General features: G+C 42.6%; 1 protein-coding gene across 1 annotated transcript in view; it reads left to right on the top strand.

Annotated features, from left to right (window-relative positions):
• The first annotated feature begins 10,528 nt into the window (after nt 1–10,528).
• Nucleotides 10,529–26,136, top strand: part of Sidt1 (SID1 transmembrane family member 1) — an 83,696-nt gene continuing 68,088 nt past the window's right edge. Inside the window, exon 1 of the mRNA XM_055624869.1 lies at nt 10,529–11,535. Coding sequence (XP_055480844.1) covers nt 11,335–11,535 — 201 coding nt within the window. The 5' untranslated portion in view covers nt 10,529–11,334. The remainder of the gene's footprint in view (nt 11,536–26,136) is intronic.

Below are 26,136 nucleotides of genomic sequence, written 5' to 3'. Positions count from 1 at the left end.
AGATAGATAGATAGATAGATAGATAGATAGATAGATAGATAGATAGAAACTCGAATATAACTTGTAGGAATCTCTGGTTAATTAAGGAAGGAAAAACCATAGGAAAACTATCAGTTGTGGCCAAATCCTGACCATTAAAAGCAGGATGCTGCAGAAATTGCTGATCCAATTCTATCTATCTATCTATCTATCTATCTATCTATCTATCTATCTATCTATCCATCTATCTGATGATCTATTCTATCTATGGTCTAGCTGTTATCCATTTGAACATTCATTATATTAGCTGCACCTTTTGTTTTATTCTCTTGCTTGGAAGAGCTTTGCCAATTTAGGGAAGACTAGACACAGACATTTTCACCACTAGAGGATTCTCTAGTCTTGTCTGTAGTCGACTATATTACAAGATTTAACCTTCCTGTTGTGTTCTTATAATGATTATAAGATGAGCAAGAGTCGCTATAAGAAGCATTTAAGACTGTCACTCTATTACATGCTACAGAGAACAGACCTGCTTCTACCTGCTGGGGTTGAATCTTGATTCTTCCTACCTCTCCTTTCCATGCCTGCATTTGGATTAGTAATGGTTATTCTGTGCCATCATATAATGGAAGCATCTAATTTTCTTTCTGATTTTTTAGGGGTTCACTTCTAAGATACCTTGGACTTGAACTTTTGAACAATGTTGGAAATGTTAAGGTAACGGGGACTCTTAGGGATGGCATATATGAATTTTGTACTATGAGGCAGAGGACAGAGGTAAAATATTGTGCTTTGGATATGAGGTGTCCCCCCCCAATAGTTTGTATATTGTAGTTGTAGTCTCCATCTTGGACTGAAGACATGACAGAATCCTGAGTACTCTGACATATTTAATGGGCTAATCCCTTGATTGTATTAGAACATGAGACATTATTGAGAGATTGGACCCAATTGGAGAAAATACATCACTAGCACCATGGATGGGAAAGATATACCACTTACCTTGTCCCTTTATCTCTCTGTGCTTCCTGCTTGCCATAGAGATACGCCTGCCACTACAGTCTTTCTCATTACAGGCAGAGCTAGCCTGGTTTGGACTGCAACCTCTTAAAAATAAGCCAAGTAAATCTTTTCTAAATTTTAATTGTTTATCTCAGCTATGTCACAACAGCAAAAAGTCTGACAGTTTTTTTTTTCTACCAGTCCTTCACAGGTGGCAAATATTTGGTCTATCAACTATTAAATGCTATTGAATTCAAATTCAGAGTTACTTGAGTTCTGATACCAGATTTTAATAAGTGGTTCTTTTCTTAGGAGAATGTAAATAGGCAAGAGGCAAACTCGTGTGTTTGTTATTGGCCATGTATAAATGTAACTGACCTTGGCTAAAGGTCCCAAAGATCACATTTGATAGAATTGGAATAATCCACTGGCTTTTACCCTGAAGGTTTGGTAATAGACATCCCACAGATGGTAAGACTGATGTTAGGGAGTTACTAGTTGGGATAATCTGATAACTGAGCTAAAATAGTAGGTTTTAGTTTAGTACTTATATAATAGGTAGAAGGAAAAAGAAGCTTTAAAAATTCTACAATTTGAGCTGATTTTGCCTCATTCGCAAGAAATATATTTTAACAAAAGCTCATGTAGTGATGGCATTTAAATAGCTCTTCAATCTCCAGTTTCAACTTTGAGGTATAATTCATCAGCAAATGATATAAGGATATTCAATGGGAGCTACTGAGAAATCTGAATAAGGGTTCTCTATAAAGCAAAGACATGAGATTGCCCTTCTATTGGAAGCTTTCAAAGGCTACTCACAGGGTTCCTCCATTCTTCAAGTCTATAGGAGACAAACACTTGCCTAGAATATAGTGCAGCTGCTTATCCTCACCCAGGTGTCTTTTTGATGGTACAATTTTTCATGCTTTGTCTATGCTGCAGGGATTCTATAGCAATGTAGCTTCCTGTCAGCTACCTGAAAGACTTCCTGGTGGTAAGAGCTGCCTTTGAGTCACCCAGGCTCTTCTGTGTAAGCCCACCAAACTTTTTGGTTCAGCAAGCCAGATGTGAACTGAATCCTGTCTTTGTCTCTTGATGTCCTCTCGGTCTGTGGTGAAGAGGCATCTCTTTACATAACCCCAAGGCAAAAAGTCACATCACATCATTGTATATAAAGCACCCAACAGTAAGTCTGGGACTTACGTTGATTTTAGTTTCAAAAGATATTGAGGAAGCTTGGATAACAGTTTGATAGGCTCTATCTGAACTTTCATGTATTCTGTTCCTGACCCAAACCCGCATGGATAAGGGTCCCAAACATTGAGGTGTCCAGTGGAAGAACTGGGAATAAGAAATAAATGAGACAAAAGCAGTATCTGGAACCAAGGAGTCTTGCATAAGCTGACGACTTATACCAATCAAGTTTATTAAGAAGTACAGCATCTTAGGGTATGGCCAACACTAGCAGAGAGCTAAACCAGACAGTGCTGGTAAAGAGAACACAGGATACCCCAGAGACAACTGTCTAAGGACTGATAACCACAGCCCAGGGGGAAGATTTGGGTCCTCAGAAACTCACACCTTGACTCCTGTGAGGCACTGGCTCCAGCCCTAGACTGGCTTTGCCAAGTCCATTCCTGGATAAGGACACAGAAATAAAGTTCCCTTTGTCCTTTTATCAGGGCCTTGGAGAAAGTCTCAGATTGGTCTGGTTTCCCATATGCTCCAAGTTTTTCTATATCAATGTAATTATTAGCTTATAGAGAATCAAACAGAATGCCAAGATTTTTTGTCTGGTATATGCATCAAATACGGAGGGAAAGAGGCTGGTCCAGAGTTAAGAGTACTGGCTGTTCTTCCAGGGGATCTGGGTTTGATTTCCAGCACCACACAGTGGCTCAGAACTGTCTGTAATTCCTGTTCCTGGGAATCTGATGCTCTCTTTGGCATCCATGAGCACCAAGCACATATGTTATGCACAAATGCACATGCAGGCAAAACACCTACATGCATAAAATAATAAAATTTAGTGGATGTGTGCATGCATGCGTTTGTGTGTGTGTGTGTGTGTGTTTGTGTGCGTGCGCATGTATACAGAAAGCAAATGTGCACGGAGTACAGAAGAAACTCAGTTATGGAAAGAATGCTCTGAAACCTCACAAAATAGTCCCTGGTGTGTGTGCAATGCTATAATTCCATTTGTAAAACATTACTGTGTAAAATTTATAGGTGTGAGATTAGAGAGACATTAAGGATACTTTTCAGTGAAGAGTACAGTGTTCAACCTGAGATATAGTGAAATTTTGTGGTTATTTGAAAGGTTATCACCTTTGTGCTCTATCTAATATAAGGAAAAAGCCAAATGTGGAAATGTTTAATATAGAAATAGATGAGCCGTCAGAATGTATTTTATAATATATCCATCCCAATAATAAAGTTATTTTAGCTATATCTACATTGTTGGGTTGATTCTTTGTTTATGCTGATGAATAATGGCCCGAGTAATTCTTTATTTTTTTTAGATTTTTTGTTTTATTTACTAATTTACGTATATGTGTTTTGCCTGAGTGTACATCTGTGTACCAAGTAAATAGCTGGTACCTGAAGAGGCTAGAAGAGGGTGTCAGATCTTGAACTGGAGTTATAGACATTGTAGACTGCCATGTGAGTGTTGGAAATCGAACCCTGGTCCTCTGAAGAACAGCCAGTGAGTGCTCTCAACTGCTGAGGCATCTCTCCAGTCCCAATTTATTTATTTTGATGCATGTGGTCTTGATTTCATGTATGCATTTCTACAATGTGTATGCCTGATGCCAACAAAGGTCAGAAGAGAGCATCAGATCCCTTGCAACTGGAGTTATGGATGGTTGTGAGCCACCATGTAGGAGCTGGGAATGGAACCAGGATGCTCTTCTAGAGCAACAAGTACTCTCAACCACTAAGCCATATCTTCAGGGTCAAATTCAAATAAGTCTTAGTGAAAATATGTACAGCATGTCTTTGCTTTGAACTTTAAATTACTTTTGATTTCTGCATATTTTTAAAAATTATTTTTTTCTTTACATTCCAATTGTAAACCCCTCCCTCTTCTCCTCCAAGATTCACCCTCTCTCCCTCTCCTCCCTCCCTGCTCCCCTACTCCTCAGAAAAAGGAGCCCCCCTACCAACCCACTCCAGCACATCAAGCTGCATCAGGACTAAGTGTACCCTTTCCCCCTACGGCCTGGCAAGGCAGGGAGAAGTGATCAGAAAACTGGCAACAGAGTCCATGTCAGAGACAGCCCCTGCTCCCCTTACTAGGACACCCACATGAGGCTGGAACTGCCCATTGGCTATATCTGTGTAAGAGGCCTAGGTCCATTCTTTGCATGGTCCTTGGTTAGATGCTTCAGTCTGCTCAAGCGTTTATGGGCCTTGGTAACTTGGCTCTGTTGATCTTTTTGTGGAGCTCTTGTCAACTCCAGGTCCTTCTATCCATCCCCCACTTTTCCCCAAGAAAACTTCACCCAATGTTTGGCTGTGAGTCTCAACATCTATTTCGATCTGCTGCTGGGTGGAGCCCCTCAGAGGAAAACTATGTTAAGCTCCTGTCTGCCTGCATAGCAGAGTGTCAGGGGCTGGCTTTCTCCTGGGGTGGGTCTCAGGTTGGGCCAGGCATTGGTTGGACATTCCTTCAATCTCTGCTCTATCTTTATCCTCCAAATCTTGTAGGCAGGATAAATTTTAGGTCCACTTGATACCTGACATCTGTTATTTTCATTATTTCTCTATTTAGTTTCAGTCTCAGTGATCTGCCCATTGGTGAGAGTGGAGTGTTGAGGTCTCCCACTATTAATGTGTGGGGATCAATGTGTATTTAATGTTTCTTTTACTAATGTAAGTCCCCTTGTATTTGGGGCATAGATGTTCAGAATTGAGGTGTCCGGATGCTGGAGCCATGCTGGAGCCAAGCCGTGTGTTTCTGGAACTCAGGGGTCATGTTCAGGGAGGCAGAAGGCACTGGGTGCCAGGAGCCTAGGACCCTGTGTGTCTCTTGGATCTGGGAGCTGTCCAGTGGAGCCTGAAACTGTGTGCCCCTAGCTCCCAGGATGCCTCATCATGGAAACACTGGAGTCAGTAGCCAGGTCACTTGCTTGGTCTGCAGTCTCCAATCTTCTGCTACTCAGTTACCGTTCGCGCTGGGCATTGCCACCTTGGATTCCTTCAAAAGTTTTTGTGCATTTTATTTGATCTAAGTTCAGCTTGACTGGGAAAACAAAAATCCTGTAGGTTCCTCTCTCCACCGGTCCAATAAGCTTCTGCCAGCCAGGATTAGCATCTGAAGTTCTAAGCAACATACATACACGTTGATAAAGGTCAGTGTCTCAGTTTCTTTTTCTGTTGCTATGATAAAATTATTTTGACAAAAATCACTGTAAGTGAGAACAGGATTATTCTGGCTTACAGTTCAAGGGTACAGACCATCATGACATGGAAGTCAAGGCAGCAGGTGCTTGAAGGAGCTGGCCACACCACATTCACAATCAGTAAACAAGCAGAGATGCATGCATTCTAGAGCTCAGCACACTTGTCCCCTTACACATTTCAGAACCTACATGCAGAGAATGGTCTTGCCCACCACAAAGATCTATCTTTTCACAATCAATTAATTTAATCAAGATAACTCTCCACAAGCATGCCACTGGGAGATTAGTGGCCAGTCTCCTGCATGAGCTTAGATCCTAGCCAGCTGACAATGAACACAAACCATCACAGTGAGGTACTCCTGGGTCACATGCGCCCCCAAAATTTCAAGATTTTCTGTGCATATTTGTTTCCCTGTTGGAGCTTGGAGAGCTCTATAATTGCAGCTCTTAATTGCTCTTGGATTCGAGGCCTAAATTTTATACTTGCCTGCATGCCTGACTTAGGAAAGCCACAGCTCCTTAGATAAGCATGGCATTTGGCGTTTTAAGAGGGTTGTTTGGGGGAAAGACAGTAAGTCTGGGGAAGGAGGAGAAAAGAAAAGGAAAGAGGGGAAGAACATCAATCAAAAGATAAAGGGGGAAAGAGAGACAAGATGTCAAGTCAAGTGGAGACCAAGAGGGATAGAATAGCTCTTATTTTGGTGTTAACTTGGTAAAGTCGATAACTAGCTGTTTATCTAAAAATATTTTAGAGGACACTGAAACAGAGATTGTTCGTTGAGGCCACAAGGTTTATTTAATACCACAGTCAGACAGATATCCAACAGCACACTGGGGGTGGGGGTGGGGAGCTCTGAGCACCAGAGACAGACAGTGTGATGGGGACTCTGAAGAGAAGAATTCAGGGCCAGTGTGGCCGAAGTGGGGCTCCCTTCTAGTATCTAGCTGAGGCTGGGGAAAGTGTCACAACCCAAACCTGCAGCCAAGCTCTCTGATTCCCAGGGAGGCAGGGAAGGTGGTGGAGACCAATATCCTTCTCTGACGTAAATGCACCTTCCAGGTGAGAAATCCTGGCACCTGGAAGTCTGTTAGCTGGGGACTCACAGGCAGTGTCCTCATAGGATGCTTGTCAGTACCTATGTGCAGGGAACCATGGAGTTGGCCTGATCTACATGCCTTGAGAGGCATTCATTATTGGTTTTTTAGGTTAGAGCCCATGGCTCCTGGGGCTCAATGTGCCCTGAGTTCCTGAGAGACTGATGTATTCTCTCGGGCAGTGAAATGTTCAGGCTGCTTTGTGTTTTTTCTATGTTCCCTTAGGAGTCAAGGAAACCTGACAGGACAATTGGTCTTAGGCATTAATCTTGTGTACCCTGTATAACTTGCAAACTTCACCGTATCCTGGCAACTACAACTGTATTGATCCTGGAAACTGACATTTTATCCTCTTTGTGATAAAGGTGTAAAAGGACTGTTGGGAACATAGCCCTGGGACCCTTCCTAAGGGCCTGACCTGCCAGAAAAGCACTGGGCGCCAGCAGGCCATAGCTTCTTACAACCCATTGTTCCCAAAACTGTTTGCTTTGGGACACATCCGTGACCACCAATGTGACCACCGATGTTATCTTCGGGCCTTGTAACTCTTTAACCCACCTTCTTAGCCTTGGGAACTTCCCACCAAGGGCCTTGGTATTTTTCCACCACTACTCCCCTTTCTCGCCCCTCTCCCCCGCCCTACCAAAACCACGTTTTAAAAGAAACACCAAAGTTCATTAAAGGAGACACTTGACCGGCAACCGTCTGCTTGTGTCCTTTCTCTCTCTCCCCCATCTTTTTCAGGATTGACCCCCTTCGTCCCCACGAATAACTGAGTCCCGCGGGGCGGGACAAAGGACTGCTTGCTCTCAATAAAATTGTCACAGCCTCAGTTGTGCTGTGGCCCCTCCAACCGGCCTCATTTAATTCCTCAAGGTGTTGGCCTGGTAAGTAAGCACAGGCCCTTACCCCTGTGAAAGAGAAAGAGCTACTGCAAAGCATTGTGGCCTGAGCAGCTGCTGGATTCTAACATGATACATACATACATATACATATTCATATACATATACATATACATATATCAGTCAAAAAATGTTCCCCACTGAGTGTGAGAGATTATATTCCACTATTTTCTATGGTGCCTCTCAAACAATTTTGTTGAAGTGCAAGAATTCCCTAGGGTGGTCATTGAAGGCCCAAATCATCTTTAATAAAATTATACATTTAGCAAGGTAGTCACAAGGATTAAGATTGTACTGAATGTGCATATAAGAAGAAGGAAAATTAGACTTAGGTGATCTTAAAAGAACTGGCAAAGGTGGGCGAAAGTAAAGTTTGGGCTGGAGATATGCCTCGGCTATTAACATCACTTGTTGCTCTTGCAGAGACCTGGGTACCATTCCCAGCAACCACTTGGTGACTCCCAACTATCTGGGGCTCCAGTCCCAGGGGATCTGAGGCCTTCTTATGACTTCTATGGAGACCAGGCACAGATGCGGTCCATACATGCATGCATACATACATACAGACATAACACTCACACATAAAATAAATCTAAAAGCCCCTTTATAAAAAAAGTGATGCATGCATGCTTTGCCTCATAAACCCTGACTGAAAGCTTAGTTGCTTCTCAGTGAAGAAATCTGTGATTCCAAACAGGTAGAACACCAAAGAGAATGTTCCCTGTAGATCCAAGTCAAATTCCAGATGGAAGAATGACTTCTTCTGGTTTGTCCAAATGAATATGGTGGAGAGGAAACCACACTGATCTGTAAAGGTGGCTCAAGTGAAGGGCTTGTGGAGCGCACATCTGTGTTTTGCTCCATGGCAATACTTTTAGACAACACGTCACAGAACAGAAGCTCAACAAAGAGCAAAAGGGGATAAAAATGATTGATAGGAGCCAAGCAAAGGCACTACACAATGGAAGCTAGCAACAAAACCTAGGTACCATAATTAGCCAAACAACTCAAAGACCAACACAGCCAAGTTCAGGAGTGCCACTGACCTGGCACACACCAGTACAGACATAGAAAGCTGCAAGCAGTAACAAGGGACTTCAGTGGGACCATATCTGATAGACAACTAGAACCCTCAGTGATGGACAGTGCAAATCACATTTCTGTAGGATCTTCAGCAAAACCTGGAAATAAATATTTTCTTTCCCCCAAATGAAAACAGAAGTCGTCAAAAGCTTGCTATGGCAAGTGATTCATCTAAGAATGAGGGCAGAGGTTTAAAGGCAGGCAAGGGGGCAAGAAAGTTTTAGAGTGAAGATGAGGGAATGTAGATGAATTTCAATTTAGAACGTGGCTGTTCTGGAAAGACATCACATCCCCAAAACCTTCTAGGTCTGTGTGATCCAGCTGCAATACAGACATGCCTTTAATCCAGGAAACAGAGGCAGCTCTGAGCTCAAGGCCAGCCTGGTATAGAGCAAGTATCTGGAAAAGAAAAGCTTAGGTCCAGACCTGGTGGTAAGGCCTTTAATTCCAAACAATGAAGGTAAATTTAGTTTGCAAGGAAACATCCACGTTTGAAAGTGATGTCTAATTGAGTGGCAGAAAAAGTGATGAATCAGAGAAAGACTTGACAGAATAGGATACACCCAACTCTCACGAGAAAAGAGAAGAAAGGGAAGCTACTTAAGGAGAAATGAGAGAAAGGAGGCAGTTTTTACCAGGACTGTAATAGAGAGACAGGTTACAGAGAGACAACTCAGGTGAAGACTGAGTGAGCCAGAGAATGAGAGGGAGCATAGAAATTAGAGCAGATTGATGGAGTTAGTTTGAAGCCAACTCCTGTTGGCATAATGTTCTTTTAAAATGTATACACCTTACCCTTGTTCATTCAAATGCTGATTTCTACCCCCCCCCCCCAATCTCTGGTTTCAATCCGGATATTGCATTGTGATACTCATTGTAAGCATCCTGTCTCAACTTGGTGTAAACTTCCAAATAAAGCAACTAGACACAATGTTAAGCTTGGAGGAGCCAAAGGACAGGAAAGAGTGGGAGGACCTAGAGGGCAGGAAATGAGTGGGAGGAGAAGGGGCCAGAGGGAGCTTGGAGGAGCGCTAGAAGAAAGAGCTGGAGGAGAGATCTTGGAACTACATGGAGAGATGGATTGGACCTAAGATATCACAAAAAGCAAGTATAATGTAGGAAATCTAAATGCTAGGAAACTATGAGGACTTGGAGGTTTAGGATAGAGTAGCTATTGTGTTCTAGGTTAACTAAATAAACCCAGTGTCTGTGTGGTGATTTGGTTATACAGCTGTTTAGGATTAACAGCAGCATTACCAGAAGATAAACCAATAGTAAATATTAATCACCACTTACAGCAAACTCCATTTTCTGTTATACAGACCGACTTGTATCGTTTTCAAATAAATACCTTTTCTTTAGTACTAATTTCTTATCATGACTGTAAGATCTTTTCAGTTGCTTTTATTCTTATGGATGGTCTCTGTGGATCAAAGTCAAATTCCAGATGGATAAAACCTTGAAGGGTCCTATGAAAGGTCATAGCCCCCTTTTCATACCCGCAAAGCCATCATGTGGAAGGATTAGCTTTATACCTGTGGCTCCAGAGGGCAAAACCAGCACAAGTGGGTGTAAGGAGGGCGGGTTGTCGCTATGGGTACGGATTATCTTTCTAATAAGGAGATGCTAGTCCGCAAAAGCACGTGATGCCCTGTATAGGGACGGACATTCCATCTCAAAACCTGATCGAACTGGCTACGGCAGTGAGTCTCAAAGGCCTTCCAAATTTTCAGGTTTATTAAATGTCATTAAACTTTGGGGACATTGTATTAATATTTTCAATGCTACAGTTTAAAGTCACCCCAGTTCTGGCTCATATTATTGTGTTGTGTTTCTCAAAACCCCGGGGCTTAGAGGGTGGGGCGGCACCTGGAAGACGGAGAGAGAGAAAGATCCCGAGTTCAAGGCCAGTCTGGATTATATGAGAAGACCCTGCCTTGATAAATTAAAATTAAAATTAAAATTAAAATAAACAACAACAACAAAAGCAATTTAGAATCCTGGAAATTCTTCCGGAATCTGAAAAAAAAAAAAACACTGCCAAGTTAAAGGGCATAAAAAGGGTGCGGAGGAAAGAAACTGGCATCTTCCTAAATCTGGCCACTGAACCCTCATTGGTTCCGGAAGCAGTCTTCAAGCCGAGCCGGGGACTGTTCTCTGGACCGTATCTCTATATTTTGTAACCGTGCATATTTACATGCATGCAACATATGGCAAGGGAGGGATGACGCGAGTCCCTCCTCCTTGCAGAGCAGGAGTAATAAGGAAATGAGGCAGGTGCCTGAGGAAGGGCTTCTGTGAAGGCAGGGCCGCTAGCCAGTGAGCGACGTTTCACACCTGCAAGAGTCCTCGCGGGGAAGCGACCGTAAAAACAGGCTGGGGCACCCTCCTGAGAGCCGCACTCTCTCGCTTTCTGTTCGCTCGCCCGCAGCTCGAGCGCTCATTCATTTGACTTGCACCTGAATTCTTCCCTGATGGCCGGTCACCTAGATTCTTCTAGTCCAGCAGCCGCTTCTCTGAGGGGTTTGTTGGTAGCCTGAGGGTGAGAGGGAAGAGGTCAGAGAAAATTCTCTCTGGGTAAGTGGGGGTTCTCTCAGCGATGAGGAAGGGAAGACTCAAAAGCCCGGGGGAAGAGCAGCCTTCGCCGGCCCTCACGTCTCCCGTCCCCCCTTCCCCACACGCGTGACCTCCTTTGGAGACCCCCAGGTGGCACCTCCGTGTCCGATCTGCGCCTCTCCGGCACGCCGCGGGCGTTTGGGCTCGGCGGGGCCCCGGCCACACAGCGCCGAGCGGCTGAACGGGCAGCTTTGGAGGGACCATCCCCGCGCTCGCTCGCTCGCTCGCCCCCTTCCCGGGCTGCCACCATGCTCGGCCGCCCGCGGCTGGCGCTGCTCTGCGCGCTGCCCTGGCTCCTGCGGGCGGCGGCCCCCGGCCACCAGGCAGAGCCGCCCCGCGATCCGCACAACCCCGCCAGGGGCGCCGATTTCGACCGCGTCTACGGCGGGGTGGTGAGCCTCAGCACCGAGGACATCTACGCCTTCAACCACACCAGCCTTCCCGGCCAGGTAAGCAGCGCGCTCCGACCGCTGACCCCAACTTACGACATGGCCAGGCCCCCTCGGTACCACCGGCTGCCCTCGGAATTGCCCTCGGGAGACCTCGGGGGAAGGGGGAACCCTCTCCCGACCTCTCCTGCGAGGCAGTCTCTGCCCTGCCTCAGCCTGGGCGCCCGCTCCGGCACCGCTCCGGGCACCGCGCCGCTTCCCCTCGCGCCCACCCCGGCCTGGTCGCTACCGTTCCCGGGCTTTGCGGACACGCTGGGACCCGCGTCCTCTGCGGATCCTGGCTCAGGCTCGGCCTTTTTCCAGGAAGTCTGGATGGCTCTGTTCTGGGGAGGACGGAGGAGGGAGGGGGAGGACAAGCCTGTTCCTAACCTCCTGCGGATCCTTCTTTCTTTCTTTCTTTCTTTCTTTCTTTCTTTCTTTCTTTCTATCTATCTATCTATCTATCTATCTATCTATCTATCTATCTATCTATCCATCCATCCATCGGGAAAGCAGAGGTGCTCAGAAACGGAAACCGTGTCAGAGTGGACAGGTCTCCGCTACCGTTACGACATCGTTTGCTTGTGTTTAAAAGAAAAAACAAAAAACAAACAAACAAAAAACAGTCAAGACGTAACTGTGATGCTCAGGTGATCCGTCCAAGCTTTGATTATAAATAAGAGTGAAAATTTCCGTGAAAGTTCTGTTTGACAAGAGTTGTGGTGAGACGGAGTGAAGAGAATCATTTCAGCAACCGTGCCTCTGGCTTATCTGATTATGTAAGGTAGTGCATATAATTCGCATTTTCCTTCAAACACGATAGCTTTAAGAGTGGTGGCTTTCCAGTATGCCTCCTGGTCTGTGTCTACTTCCTGTATAAATGCGCCTATGCGTCCCTCGCTATGCCCTGCACCTTGGGGCATTTCAAAACCAGGTGTTAGAACACCTCTCCACCTTTCCGTACCTGATACTCAGTCAGGGTTGCAATTCAGAAACTCCATTCCTGAAGAATGCCATTGCTGTCCAGTGCCTGTCTGCTGCGCGCGCTGAGAAACTACCCCAGGTTCTCCATCTCTCACCTGGCACCAAATCCCATGGCATTGTCTCCATGGCAGCAGAGTTCTCTCCCTGCACTGCCTGACCTGTAACCTAAGGTAATTCCCGGCAGTAAGCAGAGATGCCGGTGCAAAGCCATTCCATTGTGTAGAGATGAGAGGGGGCAGGGTTTTTTTTTTTTTTTTTTAATTTTCTATACCCCCCACAAGGGACTTCTCCTGCCAGCTGTGGGATGCCCACCAGCTGGCTGATGTCTAAGATAGATTTCTAACCCTGTGGTTTCCTGGAACTGGATGAGAGTCTTGAAAAGCCCAGCGTCTCTGTGGTATATTGTCAGCTTGGTCCTGCATGAAATAGCACGGGCAAAGAAAACCACGACAGGCTTTGGTGTTTCTCGCAGTTCTGCTGGGAGACAAAGGAGACGCTTTGTTTATTTTTCTTCTTTGCCTCTCTTTTCTCTAAGGTTTACTTTGTTCTTATTGTATCAGTATGTGAGTGCCTGCATTTACGTATGTGCACCCCGCGCTTGTGTGGTGCCTACAGAGGAACAGAAGAGGGTACCAGACCCCCACCCTATCCTCTGTACCCCCCCCCCCCCCCCCGCCTGCCCCCCCTCCCTTCCCTGCCCCCCCCACTTCTCCACCTCTCGCCCCCGCCCCAGGAACTGGAATTATAGGCAATTGTGAGCTACTTAACGTAAGTATAGTGGGAAGTGAACCGAGGTCCTCTGGAAGAGCAATATGTTGTGCTCTTAACTGCTGAGCCCTCTCTCAAGCCTGCTTGCTGAAGTAGAGTCCTCTTAAGAAGACCAAGCTGGCCTCAAATTTACCACCTCTTTCTCACTGCTGAGATTACAGGAATGTATCCCTTCAGGAGGACTAACCCCTGCGCTGCGGGGTTTGTCTGTCTGTCTGTCTGTTTTCCTGCTTCTGCCTTTCCCCCTTAGAACTGTGGAAATTCCTCTACTCCACACAGGCTGGTCTGTCTGCAGTTGAGCTCACCTGCTTGACCTTCCTTGAATACTTGAAATATTGAGGCCAGGGGCACAGTTGTGCTCTGCTCAGTAATTCAGAGTTTTATAAACACTTTCTGCCAAACTAGATGAGGCAATGAGCAAGAGCCTAAAGAATAGTTAAGATGAAGTTAAATAAAATCAAACACATATTGGAACATATTTCATTATGTTCTTTCTATTTTGCGTATACGTGTAATAAAGTGCTCTTTGTTTATGGAACAATGGTGATAACTCCAAAAAAAAACATCTTCACCTACTATGATAAAGTCAACAACAATCCTTAGAATTTTTACTAATGTGCTCCTAGTTCTAGAACAGAAAGTTGATAATCATGGGCGTGGCAGGTTTCAAATATTTTAATGCCAGTGTGCTTTAATATACCCCAGCTTTCTGAGACAGAGTTTTAATAAATGTATTAGAGATGCGAATCATTGAACTTTTAATCTAAGAAACTAGCATCCTCATTTTCCAGTCATATTATTGTTTATTTCTCCAGATGGTATTTTCTCCATCCATATGACCAAGCTATTATTCTGGGTTCCTACCCATGGCTGTCTCCCTTCTTAGTATGTTTTGCTTTAGTAGCCCCTCCTTCCAACACCATGAACGTGCTCTACAGCAGAAGTTTACTGAAGGTTTGTAATAATGTGAGGGAATTATTGCATAGCACAAGATAGGTGGTGGGTTAAACCAGAAATCTGCAATACTGTTCTAACCAACCAGCGATCCCCCATGGAGGGCAGGAAGAATTTCTGAGGAAGTTGCTCCTTCTTTCCAGTCGGACTTGGCCATCTTCTTGGCCACCCCTCTCCTCCCAATCCCAAATACTGGCCACCATCTTCTAAATTTTTCTTATTGTCCTCATTTTATCCCCATTTCCAACTCCTAACTCAGTGAAGAGTTAAATAGAGATCTACTGTGTCTAGAGGAGGAGCTTGGCCAGGACTGCCTTTCCCTTAACCTGAGTAGTGTGTTTTTAAGGCAGGACTCCCTACAGTTTGGGCTCACTTCTCCCTATCCTTCTTCAGTCAAGAGTTTAGTTTGGGAAGAAAAAAGTGTCCAATATTTTTGGGTTTGTTTTAAGTTTTTTATTTTTTGTTCTTCTTTCCAAGACATTCTTGTTTGTCTCTGCTTTTCCTCTGTCTTGAAAAAGAAAGTCTGTACTAAATTCAGGCTTTGCTAGAGAGAAGGCAGCAAAAAGACTTTGCTCCAGGGCCTTTCCAGCCCTCTACTGCCTCTTTGTTACCCCATGCATAATTTCACCCAGCTTGTGTCACTCTATGTTAGCTGAACTCAGCACCAGGAAGATTCTGGTATGCCTTGAGGCAGGGACGAATGTAAATATGAAGTTGACATTTAAAAAAAAAACGAACCAGGGAAAGGATGGACTGACCAGTTTAAAGACAAATAATGGAAATGGTGGTTAAAGGTTCAGGTTCAGCAAGGTAGGATTCATTTCATTTCTCCCTTGACTGGGAGTTAGAGTTACACTCTGCAAACAGGTGTAGAACCACTGGGCTCAGTCAACCAACAGGAAGTCACCTCACAGGAAAGTCACTAGGGATGTGTGGACTGGGACAAGGGCACAAACACAAGTCTACAAGGAAATGAGAACACTGCAGTGGAGGTGGGGAGGAATCAATCTATGTCCCCACTGGGCCTGTTTCACCATCAGAAACCCTAACAGAAAAAGGTAACCAATGCCCCACAGGCTGTCTTCTCTGAGGTTTGCAGGGACAGAACTCTACCTTGGCCATAGAATTTGAGGTCTCTGTCTAAGAACATCCCTTTTGTTTGCTAAGCTGATCATGTCTCTCTTTTTGTTACCTCTTCCAATTTGTTTGCTTTTAAATTAGCATGGGAAGTAATAGGTTTTGTTGTTTTTCAAATTTTGCTTGGGTTGATCCTTCCTCCTGCCTTCCTCCCATTGAGTGCCTGCACCCCATCCTACCCTCGTACTCTCAGTCCTCAGTAGTCCCATTTTACTTTCATACGGTGTGTTCTGTTAACCCTCCTTCCTTAAAAATCTCTTTTTCTGTTCTATGGCCCCTTCCTAGTTATATAACCTATAGCTACATCCACATAAGCACACATATAAAAATTAATATCTTGGACATATGCGTGAAAAGTTAATGCAGTATTTGCCTTTCTGAGTCTGAGTTATTTTACTTAATGTAATAGTTTCCAGGTCTACCCATTTTTTCAAGTTTCATAATTTCACTTTTCTTTACCCCTGAATATAATTCCAATCTCTGTATGTATCACATGTTCATTAGTCGTTCATCTGTTGATGGACATCTAGTCCAATTCCATTTCCTGATTGTAAGTGGAACATCTATGTACGGGAATGTGTGAGAATCTCTGCCTAGGATATAGACTCCTTTGGTTCTATATGCCCAGGGGCAGTATAGTTTGCCCTATGATAGTTCTATTTGTCCTTTTTTGAGAACCACCACTCCCCATACTGATCTCCACAGTGGCTGCCCAGTTTATACTCACACCAATATGAGTGTAGGGTGAGTGATACAATCATAATTTCATCCTTCTGTCGTTAGACATCCAGTTTTACCAACATCATGTGTTAACCAGGCTGTATTTTTTTTCAGGGTATATTTTCAATGCCATTTCTAATATTAGTGACCATAAGATGTGTGGGTTCACTTCTGGGTTTTCTATGATGTCCTATTGGTCTACGTCTCTCTTTCTGTTTAAATACTATGCTTTCTTCGTCACTCTGGCTCTGTAGTATAATTTGAGATCAGGCATTTTGATTTTGCTAATGTAGTAATTTTCACAAAGTCAATTCTGCCATTCAAGGAGCATGGATTATCTGTCTTATGCCTGGTGTCTTCTTCAATTTATTTTTCATTTTCCTACTTTTTTGGAGAGAATGAATTTAAAAATACTTTATTTTTAATCCGATTTTTAGAATATTTTTGAAACTGTCAGACATGAATGAGTCCTGGTCTTGCATCATCTCCAACTCTCTCTTTACCCCTAGAACTATTGCCATGTATCCCAAGCTCTCCCTCAAAGTCATTACTTCTTTCTTAATTATTATTGGTGTGTGTGATAATAATTAATAACGATTAATTGTTATGTGTATGCGTGTGTGCACATGTGCAGAAGGGACTCAGCCCGGGAGAAGAGTAATTCTGCTTTTCCCAGCAGTCATTAATTATCTATATAGCACTTCATCTTCGAGGCAGGGCTTATGTTGTCATTGTGTTGGTCTTACTCGGGTGACTGTATCTTAAAGGTTTCATGGGTTCAGCTTCCTTGCCATGTATAGAAGACACTACCTCATGGTAGACACGATGATTCTTTGGCTCTTACGATCTTTCTTCCTCCTTTTGTTTGATGTTACCTAACCCCTAGGTTCAGGGTTGTGTTGTAGATATATCAGTTAGTGTTGAGCATCTCATATAGTCAGTTCTTTTCTGCAGTTTTGGCTAGTTATAGCTTAATGTAATGAGCGTCGTTCGCTGGAGAGAGGAGCTTCTTGGATGAGGGGTGAGAATTACATTTATCTGTGAGCATAAGGATAAACATTTGCAACGCAGTTAAAAATTACACTGGTTTAGGAAAGTGGAAGTAGTGAGTTTCCTTGAGGGGCCATGACCTCAATGGCCACAGATAGTTGTCTGTGTTTACAGTCTCAAACATAAATTATCTCCTATTGAGCGGCCCTTAAGTCCAATCGCATGCCTGATGGTTAACCCCTCCCGCCAGGTTTAAGTACCACTATCGTACCCTAGGGGACATCTTGCCGTTACTGTGATTCATGGACTTTACAGTTGGGTACAACTGTTGATTGCTTTCTACCCTAGCAGCTTACATAGTACCTTCTGATACCATGGAGCTAGTCCTCAGGGGAGATGGCTTCCAGGTCAGTTCCAGCTGGATTCCTCCAAGTGGCGTGTCCAAAGTATGTGTTCTCTTCAGCACTAGAATCCAACCTTCAAATTCTGGGAGGCAACCAAGGGCAACAGCAATAGCCTATATTATTTTGGGAGTGTCTTTGAGTACCCTGACCAACAACTTGAGGAAAGGTTTCTCATGCTAGGCACTGGAGGTTTGTTAGATGATCTATGGCTCTTGGGTGTGGAACACTATGAACCCAAGTATCATAACTTCAGTAAAACAACATTGTGTGTGTGTGTGTGTGTGAGAGAGAGAGAGAGAGAGAGAGAGAGAGCGCCTATCATCTTATTTAGGTTTATTCATAGGTATTTTTAAAGCTGTTGTGAATGGGATAGATATCCCGTTTTCTTTTCTCTGCAGGTTTACTATTGACATTTAGAAAAGCTACCATTTGTTGTTGTTGATTTTGTATCCTTCAACTTTACTGAATGTGTTCTAAAAGCTTTCTCTTTTTTTTTCTAAGTGTAAGATCATATTGTCTGCAAATAGAGATAATTTGACTTTTTTTTATTTTTTACACCTCTTTTTGTCTTCCTCTTCTCTAGAAGGCTTCAATTGCTATATTGAGTAAGAGCAGAAACAGTGTTCATCCTTTTCTAAGTCTGTATTTTAAAGACAATTCTCTCAGTTTTTTTCTAGTTTAGTACAGTGTTGTCCATTAAATCTTTCAGTGATATGTATAGTATTTGTTTCCATAGTCAAAGAACAATCCTTGGCTTCATTAACACAAACCAGCAGTTGTTCATCTAGATTGTATTGTAACATTAATTTGAGTTCAGCTTCAAAGAACACTATCCAGTCCCCACAAATCAATGAAGTATGTATCTGGACTTTCCAGTGCTAACTTTTAGCCATATATTAATAGGCATAACCCTCATATTTGTTGTCTCCTTGTGTATAAAGCTACCAAACTCAAATTGAAACTATTTTTAAAGGGCTAGCAAGATGGCTCTGCAAGTAAAAGTGCTTGCTTCACAAGCCTGGTGGTCTGGCTCCAATCCTTCAAGCCCACAGTGGAAGATGAAAGAAGGAAAGAACTGATTCCCAAAAGTTGTCCCCTGACTTCCATACAGATGTCATGGCACACATGAAGCCCACTTACACAATCATCACCATCATCACACACACACGTGCATAATTTTTAAAGGGAAACATTTTTAAAACACTTAATGTAACTTTGGCAATTTTTATTCTTGATGTTATTCCCTAAACCATACAACATAATAATGTTTGGCCCAGCATTTGTATAGTCCTGGCTGTTGTGAGTAGAGGTGAGTTAAAGAATGCATAGGCTGTGCATATGTTGTAAGAAAATACTGTGCATGTTATATAAGGCACCGGAGCATCTGCAGAATTTGGTATCACCAGGGTCTCTGTAACAGTCTCAAGGATGCTAACATACAACCATACCACACATTGAAAGTGACATAGAAGAGCTGAAAGGTTGGGTGTGGTGGCCTCCCTTTTCCCTTTCTTGTGAAGAGCCAGAACATGGTCGTTCAGTGTGTACTGAGGCCAAGAAGCGTCCTTTGCTGTCCCCCAACCCCCACGGCTTCCTTCTAAACAGGACCACTGCTTGTTGGAGGGAAGAACATCTCATAAACACATTATCTGGACGAACAGCCCTGCAGCAGCACAATCCCACTGACAGGCCTGGTGTCTGGTAAGAGCCAGTTTCCTAGTTTGCAGATAGCCGCTCCCTTGCTGCATCCATGAAGGGTCAAGAGGGCAGAGAGAGAGGCAGGTCTCACGCGAAGCAAGGTCTCGAGGTATTTTCTTATAAAGGCACCCATATCAGCCCTGTGACCTAACCACTAACAAAGGCCCAATTTCAGTCATTTGAGGGATTAGGCCTCAACCTGTGAAGAATGGGGGTGAGGTGTGAAACACAAGCATTCAGTCCTTAGAAGTCACTTCCTCTATTTTTCTTTTACTGTGAAAATGACATCAGTAGGTCATAAGGCTGCTTGGGGCTGAGCTGATATTCTGGAGGGCACAGCCTGATTACATGCTGAGATGTAGAATGGATTCCGTAAATTTGTGGTGTTGTGTAGAGACATGTAGCTGGTGTGGCTAAACTGAAGTATAAAGCACACACACCAATTTCAAAGACCAGATAAAAACAATATTAAATGTTTTGCTGATTTCTGTGTGTGTGTGTGTGTGTGTGTGTGTGTTTAAATGGTAGTATTTTTAGACATTTGAGATTGAACTGTTTTTTTTTTTATATATAAGAATTCATTTCCCCTATCTGTTTTCTTGCATTTTTAATTTAGCCGTTAGAAGACTTTTAAATAGGCATGCACTCACGTTTTACTTTTCTGGGACATCACTTCACCTTCAACTACTGTGTTTTAGAGAAATCCTACATCCTGCATACAGTTCAGCTGGAGGAAACTAAGCTTTAAAAGGTCACAACAGGAAATCAGAAAGAAGGAGGAAGGTGTTCTGGTCATGGGCAAGTAACCTGATTTCTTTTCTGACAAGATTGTTTATCACCAACTGTAGGCCTCATAATGACTAGCTTCTCGGTGGCTGTTTGGTTAGCTTAATCTGCTGCTTATAAACAAAACATGAGACAAATGCTTCATTCTTTACTTGCCAAATTAGACGATAATGCATTGGTCCCCAGCACCTATAATGATACACAATTATCAGTTATTGATTTAAACATACTGGATGCATTTTAGGTCATTACTGCTTTTATTTTTACTTAAGGAAAAATCACCCATTGGGAAGTGAAGGCCAATTCAATCTGGCTTCTGAATTATTTTTACATATCTGGGTTTGTTTGGTTTTTTTTTTCGTTTTGTTTTGTTTGTTTGTTTGTTGCTTTGATTTTTGGAAAGGGGGTCTCATGAAGCCCAGGGTGGCTTTTAAATCACTATATAGCCAAGGATGACCTTGAAATACTGATTCTTCTGGCTCCACCTCCCAAGTGCCACCATACAGGTTAGTTAGAGTGAGAAATGGTTTTCCATTTCTCACAGTACAAAAGCTAGAGTTCCTTATTACCAATGATTGGTAACTACATTTCCAAGCCTTTTCAGTGAAGAGATCTAAGGAATGCATTATATCATGGGTAAATATCGTTACTTCCAATTCAGATTTGGAAATCTGAGGTTTAACTTGCTCTCATTGATATTCCATCTACAACCCTTTTCTTTTGGGGCCACAAATCCTTGTTCTCAACAGGATAAGCTTGGTTTCACATTCATTCTCTTCCACAGTACAAAAACATTTGTTTTAAATAGTGATGTTTGTTGTTTTGATTTTTGAAAAGGGCTCTGATATAGCCCAGGCTGGCTTTGAAATCACTATGTAGCCAAGGGTGACCTTGAACTAGATCCTCCTGCCTCTTCCACTCAAGTGCTATGATTACAACTATGTGCCACCACACCTGGCTGATCTCTCGCTTGCTTCCATGAAAGTTACTTTTGCTCCTAACCTGCCATCAAGCATGCCTTCAGGTTGGCCACGTTAGAGCAAGAAATCGTTTTTTCTGGTTACCACAATTAATAGGAACAGTTTGATGTGTTTGTACAGTTCTTTGTAAATGATGCATAGTATATCACAATGCTGAGCTGCTGTGCTTAAGGTAACATAGCAAGTCCTATGGACGAACTAGTGTTATTAACGTGTTAGGCTCTTTTGTTTTATTGTATTTCTGAATTTTGGTTTTGAGATTTCAAAGGACTTTAAAGAATCACCAAAAAGACTCTCATTACCAGTTATCATTGAGATAAGCTTTGAGTTTCAACCGCCATGTCAGCTATTGAGTCCCCTGGTCAACTCTCTATGGACCATGTAAGCATGGGAAGCCTCGGTTTTGCAGTTAAAGGAAAGAACACTTTCTTTCCCCCATGAGAATCTGAAACCCAGACTACTGCAACTAATCCTGCCTGTGACAGCTGAGGCGAGGATTCCCAAACTATTTCAGATCCACGGTTTTACCCAGTCAAGTCGTGGGTTGCACAATCCTCAGAATCGTTTTCATAATATACATCTTTATTCGTGGTCTCTGAAATATGATAAACTTCACATTTTCTTTAGGAGGTTTTAAGGCTCCTGCTGTGCTTTTATGAATCTTTCAAATATTTCTCAGTGAAAATATTTTCATTCCCACCTAAATCAGGACAGTAAACAGCTAAGAGGTGATCAATACTGGGGAAAACATGAGGAAAGAGTTTAGGAGGTGTGTTTTTATCCCTTTCACTACCTTCAAAACCCCTCTTTGTTTTATAAAACCAAAACCATACAAAGCTTACTGTTTTCTAACTTTTTTTTTTCTAATTTGGAAAGTTTCCTATAGGTCTTTCCACTGCTTAGAAGTGGTTTTGTTTCCAACTGCTCGCTCTCTCTCTCTCTCTCTCTCTCCCTGCCATGTGCATGTGAGCTGAACTTGGTTTCCAGTTCCTTTGTTCTTTCTTGCTGTCCTTCCTGCTGAGCGGCACATCAATACACTTGCTATGCTGGGTGTTTGTTTGGGCTTATTCTTTGTTGTAGTTTTACTGTTGTGATGGTCTCTTCTGGGAGGGTATTTTAAACATCTGAAACAATATGCAAAGATTCTCTGCTTTTCTCCCCCACTGTGGTCGCAGCTGGCTGCTTGCAGTATCTACCCTGTCCTCACTTGCTGTAGATCTCGGTCTACAAGACCCAAAGAAATGTGTGACGCCTTCAAATCTCTTTGCTGCTGGGAGAAGCCAGCATTTCTGTCTGCTTTTCAAAGGGAACCAGCCCCTTTGGTGGTAATGGTATTGCAGGTTGCCACGCAGCGCCCCAGAGTATGCGGGTTAGCCCTTCCTGCCTTGTTTAACTCTGGAGCCAACAGAAGCTCCATGTCAACACAGCAAGAGCATGGTGTGCCAGCGGCTCCAGGGCATAGCTAATGAGCCATCTGATTTGGGTGTCTGCAAAGGAAATTATCAAACACGGCACACGACTACCCGAACAGGAGATAGAAAAAGAGCCATCTATTTCACCAAACTTATAAAAACATTTTTAATAACCATTCTGTCTTTCTCTGAGCTATTTTGAAAATAGAAAATTTTGAGATCCTCTGGCTTAAATAAACAAGTTTCTAGGACGTGTATAAACTCACTTATACAAAAGCAATAGATTTATATTTTAAAAGAAAGTGTTTGGGCACTGGTGGGATGGCTCAGCAGGTAAAGGCTCTTGTGTCAAGCCTGAGAACCTGTGCTCAATTTCAGGGGCCCGCATGGTGGAAGAACAAAATCTCCTCCCAAAAGTCGTCCTCTGGCTTCTATGAGCACGCTATGGCCCATGCATGCCCCATCCCCCAATACATACATTAATAAATGTAATTAGAAATGAAAAAAAATAGTGTTTCATTTCTGGGGAAGCAAAATCAAACAGCAGTTTTATGTAGCAGATGTAAGTTACATTTTAAATGCTAACCTCTAGCAGCACATACATATCCCTAGTTCCTGAAAGACAAAAACAGAAGGATTGCTACATGCTCAAAGCCTGCCTGAGCTACAGATCATGTTCTAGGCCAGCAAAAGATACATAGTGAGGCCCTGTCTCAAAAAATACAAGCAGACAACAAACTGTTAATGGTAAAATGACCAACAAATTATTTGCTGAAGTAATTTTTTTACTTTGAGTTTTCATTCCTTCAATATATTTGAGTTGGAGGGAGGGCATGGAGATGCTGATCTTGTACACGATTGAACAGGACTTTTTTCAGCTGACTGTTTAACTTCTTGAAGCTGGCTTGTACTGCAAATGTGTGTGGAGAATGCTGAAAGCACACTCTTTTTACCGAGGGCTATAGAAATTCACTTTTCTGTCCCAGCTGCCAGAACCGGGACATTTTCTTTCTCTTTAGATGACCAAAAAGCTTTTTAGCAGCTAGTACTCAAACCTTCACTTTAAAGAACTCTGTTTTGCACCTGGCTCTCTACGGTTAGCCCCAAGGCTGGTCAGAAGTGACAGCCTGTACTTAAGAGAGTACTGCCAGAGCAAGTGGTGACAATTACCTATGGTTTGGAAAGATTCCAAGTGTCTAGATAAAACACGTTATTTCTAAAAATGGAGGCAAATGAGATTACCTAATATCAAGCTAGTAAAAGCCTTCTCTGGCCATCCGGGCACTTAAGTTAGTATACTGGACCTGCAAAAGTAAAACTGAAAGTTTACTCCTCCCCTCTGATAGGTAACACACGTGTTCTTTCTCACAGACATCTTCTGCCCTTGGTCTCTTAGTATTAATAACTCGTGTTACATGAATGATGGCCCAATATTGCTACATCACTGTATTTTTTTTTACCCATTGACTGTCCATAGCATACTGTCCATAGTGTTTCCACCCATTAGTCTTCAAAGTTTTATGGCCCTGAAAAAAATGCTGGTGTCGTGCCTCACCGCTATGGTATTAAACAGAATTCTTTTATCTTCTAAAAATTCCACATGTCTTTACAATTACATCTCTTTTCTTTCTTTAAACACATAGAATTCTGCCTTCTTTTCTTCCCAAATATCTCTATAAAGTTTGGCCATCTCAGGACAAAGGAGGTACAAACTCATCACCTCCCAATATGCTTATTCAGCACACTGGTCCTTTACATTCAGAGCCCCATGAGAAACAGCACATCAAGATCACCTGGACCCTGAGCCCTCATTTTATTTCTTAAAAGCAGCCAGTGAAATCTTCCGGGAAATGTTTCCTCCTCATATTAAAAGAATATCATCAAGGATGACAAGGTGAGGCAGAAAGAATTTTGTGCATTCTTAGACAAACCCTTACCTTCCTACCCACTAATCTGTTGGAGCAACTACCCAAACCAAAGCACATCACAGCTTCACAGTTCACCCTTATTCACCTAGTTCAGAGTATAATCACTCAGCTGTAAATCTATCTTCAGATCTTCATGTATTCATGAGGTCTTCTACATAAAAACAAAATGTTGAGTAACTGTTTGCTTTTCTACTATTAGTCTATGTCACGTCAACCTAGAGACTTGTGCCAGGCCAGTAAAATGTCAGAGACAGACTTTGGCATCTACAGTTGCAACCACACAACATATAGGCTTTCAAATTTGTTTCCTTCACTTAGTAGTGTGTGTTGAAGGTTTTTCCATATTCTTTGTTGGCTTTCTAGAGCTAAATGATACTCTATTGTCTAGATAAACCATGGTCCATTTATCTGTGGTCTCGTTCAAGAGCATACTGGTTGCTCCCAATTTGGGCCAATTATGAGTAAAGCTGTTGTAAATATTTGTGTAGATATAAGTGTTCATCTTTGTTTGTTAAATATCTGGACTCTGATGGATGGATCAGAGAGACTATATTTAGCTTTGTAAGGTCTGTCAACATCATCTCCCAAAATGGTCATTTTGTGCTCCTAGCAGTGATAATAAGAGCCCCTGATACTCCACACATTTCAGGACATTTGTTGCCAGTGTTTTGAATTCCAGCCCTTCACAGAGATGCACAGTACTGACTCATCATTTTCATCAGCAGATCTTTTAAAAATGTGTGTTGTTGAGCGCTGTTCCATAAGCCTAACTACTATCTAGTTAGCTTCTTAAAGTGAAGTGATGTTTAGACCTTTTGATTATTCTTTTGATTATTGAAAATTTTAATTCATTATTGTTGAGCTTTGAGGGTTTTTTTTTAATGCTAGATACCAATGCTTGGTAAATATGTGTTTTGTAATATTTTTCTCCCTACTTGTGACTTGTCATTTTATGTCTTCAACATTGTCATATACAGGGCATACATTTTAAATTCTAATGGGGTGCCATTTATCAACCTTTTTGGCCAAGGATTATACTCTTGGCATATCTAAAAAGGTGTCACCAAACCGAACATCACCTAGATTACCTCCTGTGTTATGTTTTAAAAGTTTTATAATGTTGCATATTTATATTTAAATATGTGAGAAAAGATATAATAAGGGCTCTATCTAGATCAGCAGTTCTCAACCTCTGAGCCACAACCCTTTGCGAGGTTGAACTGCCCTTTCACAGGGGTTGTATATCAGATATTCTGCATATAGATATTTGCATTACAATTCATAACAAAATTACAGTTATGAAGTGTCAATGAAAACAATTTTATGGCTGGGGGTCACCACAACATGAGGAACTATATTAAAGGGTCACAGCATTGGGAAGGTTGAGAGCCATCTCTGGATTACCTTGCCTACATTGTCCAGTTGTTCCAACACCATTTGCTGAAGAAAAAAACAAACAAACATGACTGTATGCCAAAAGATGCTGAACCAGCGTTTGCTGCTTGAGGCCTTTCTCACCAGCCTCAGCCTCCTCGTGATGCCGCCACCTGTGAATTCTAACCTCTCTCCTATCTCCTTCCTCTCGGTGTCTTATGTATATGTATTCCTCAGCTTTCTTGGCTTTGAGATCTTTCATGAGCAAGGTCAGCCATGAAGATGCCCTCTCTGGGTGTGGTCTCCAGTGGATGATGCTTCCTTAAATAGGAAAGATCTTCTGTCTCACTCATTCCAGGAGAACAACAAGTGTTGTTCTCTCAATTGTCAACATTTTGCTACAGAGTTTCAATAACAACAGTGATGAAAGAGGGAAATGACTTCTTCTTCTTCTTCTTCTTCTTCTTCTTCTTCTTCTTCTTCTTCT

This window comes from Psammomys obesus, unplaced genomic scaffold (genome assembly GCF_907164565.1).
Source record: "Psammomys obesus unplaced genomic scaffold, mPsaObe1.curated_primary_1811, whole genome shotgun sequence".
Classification (NCBI taxonomy): domain Eukaryota; kingdom Metazoa; phylum Chordata; class Mammalia; order Rodentia; family Muridae; genus Psammomys; species Psammomys obesus.
The sequence above is the reverse complement of the archived record's forward strand: the minus strand, read 5'-3'. Positions and strand labels throughout refer to the sequence as shown.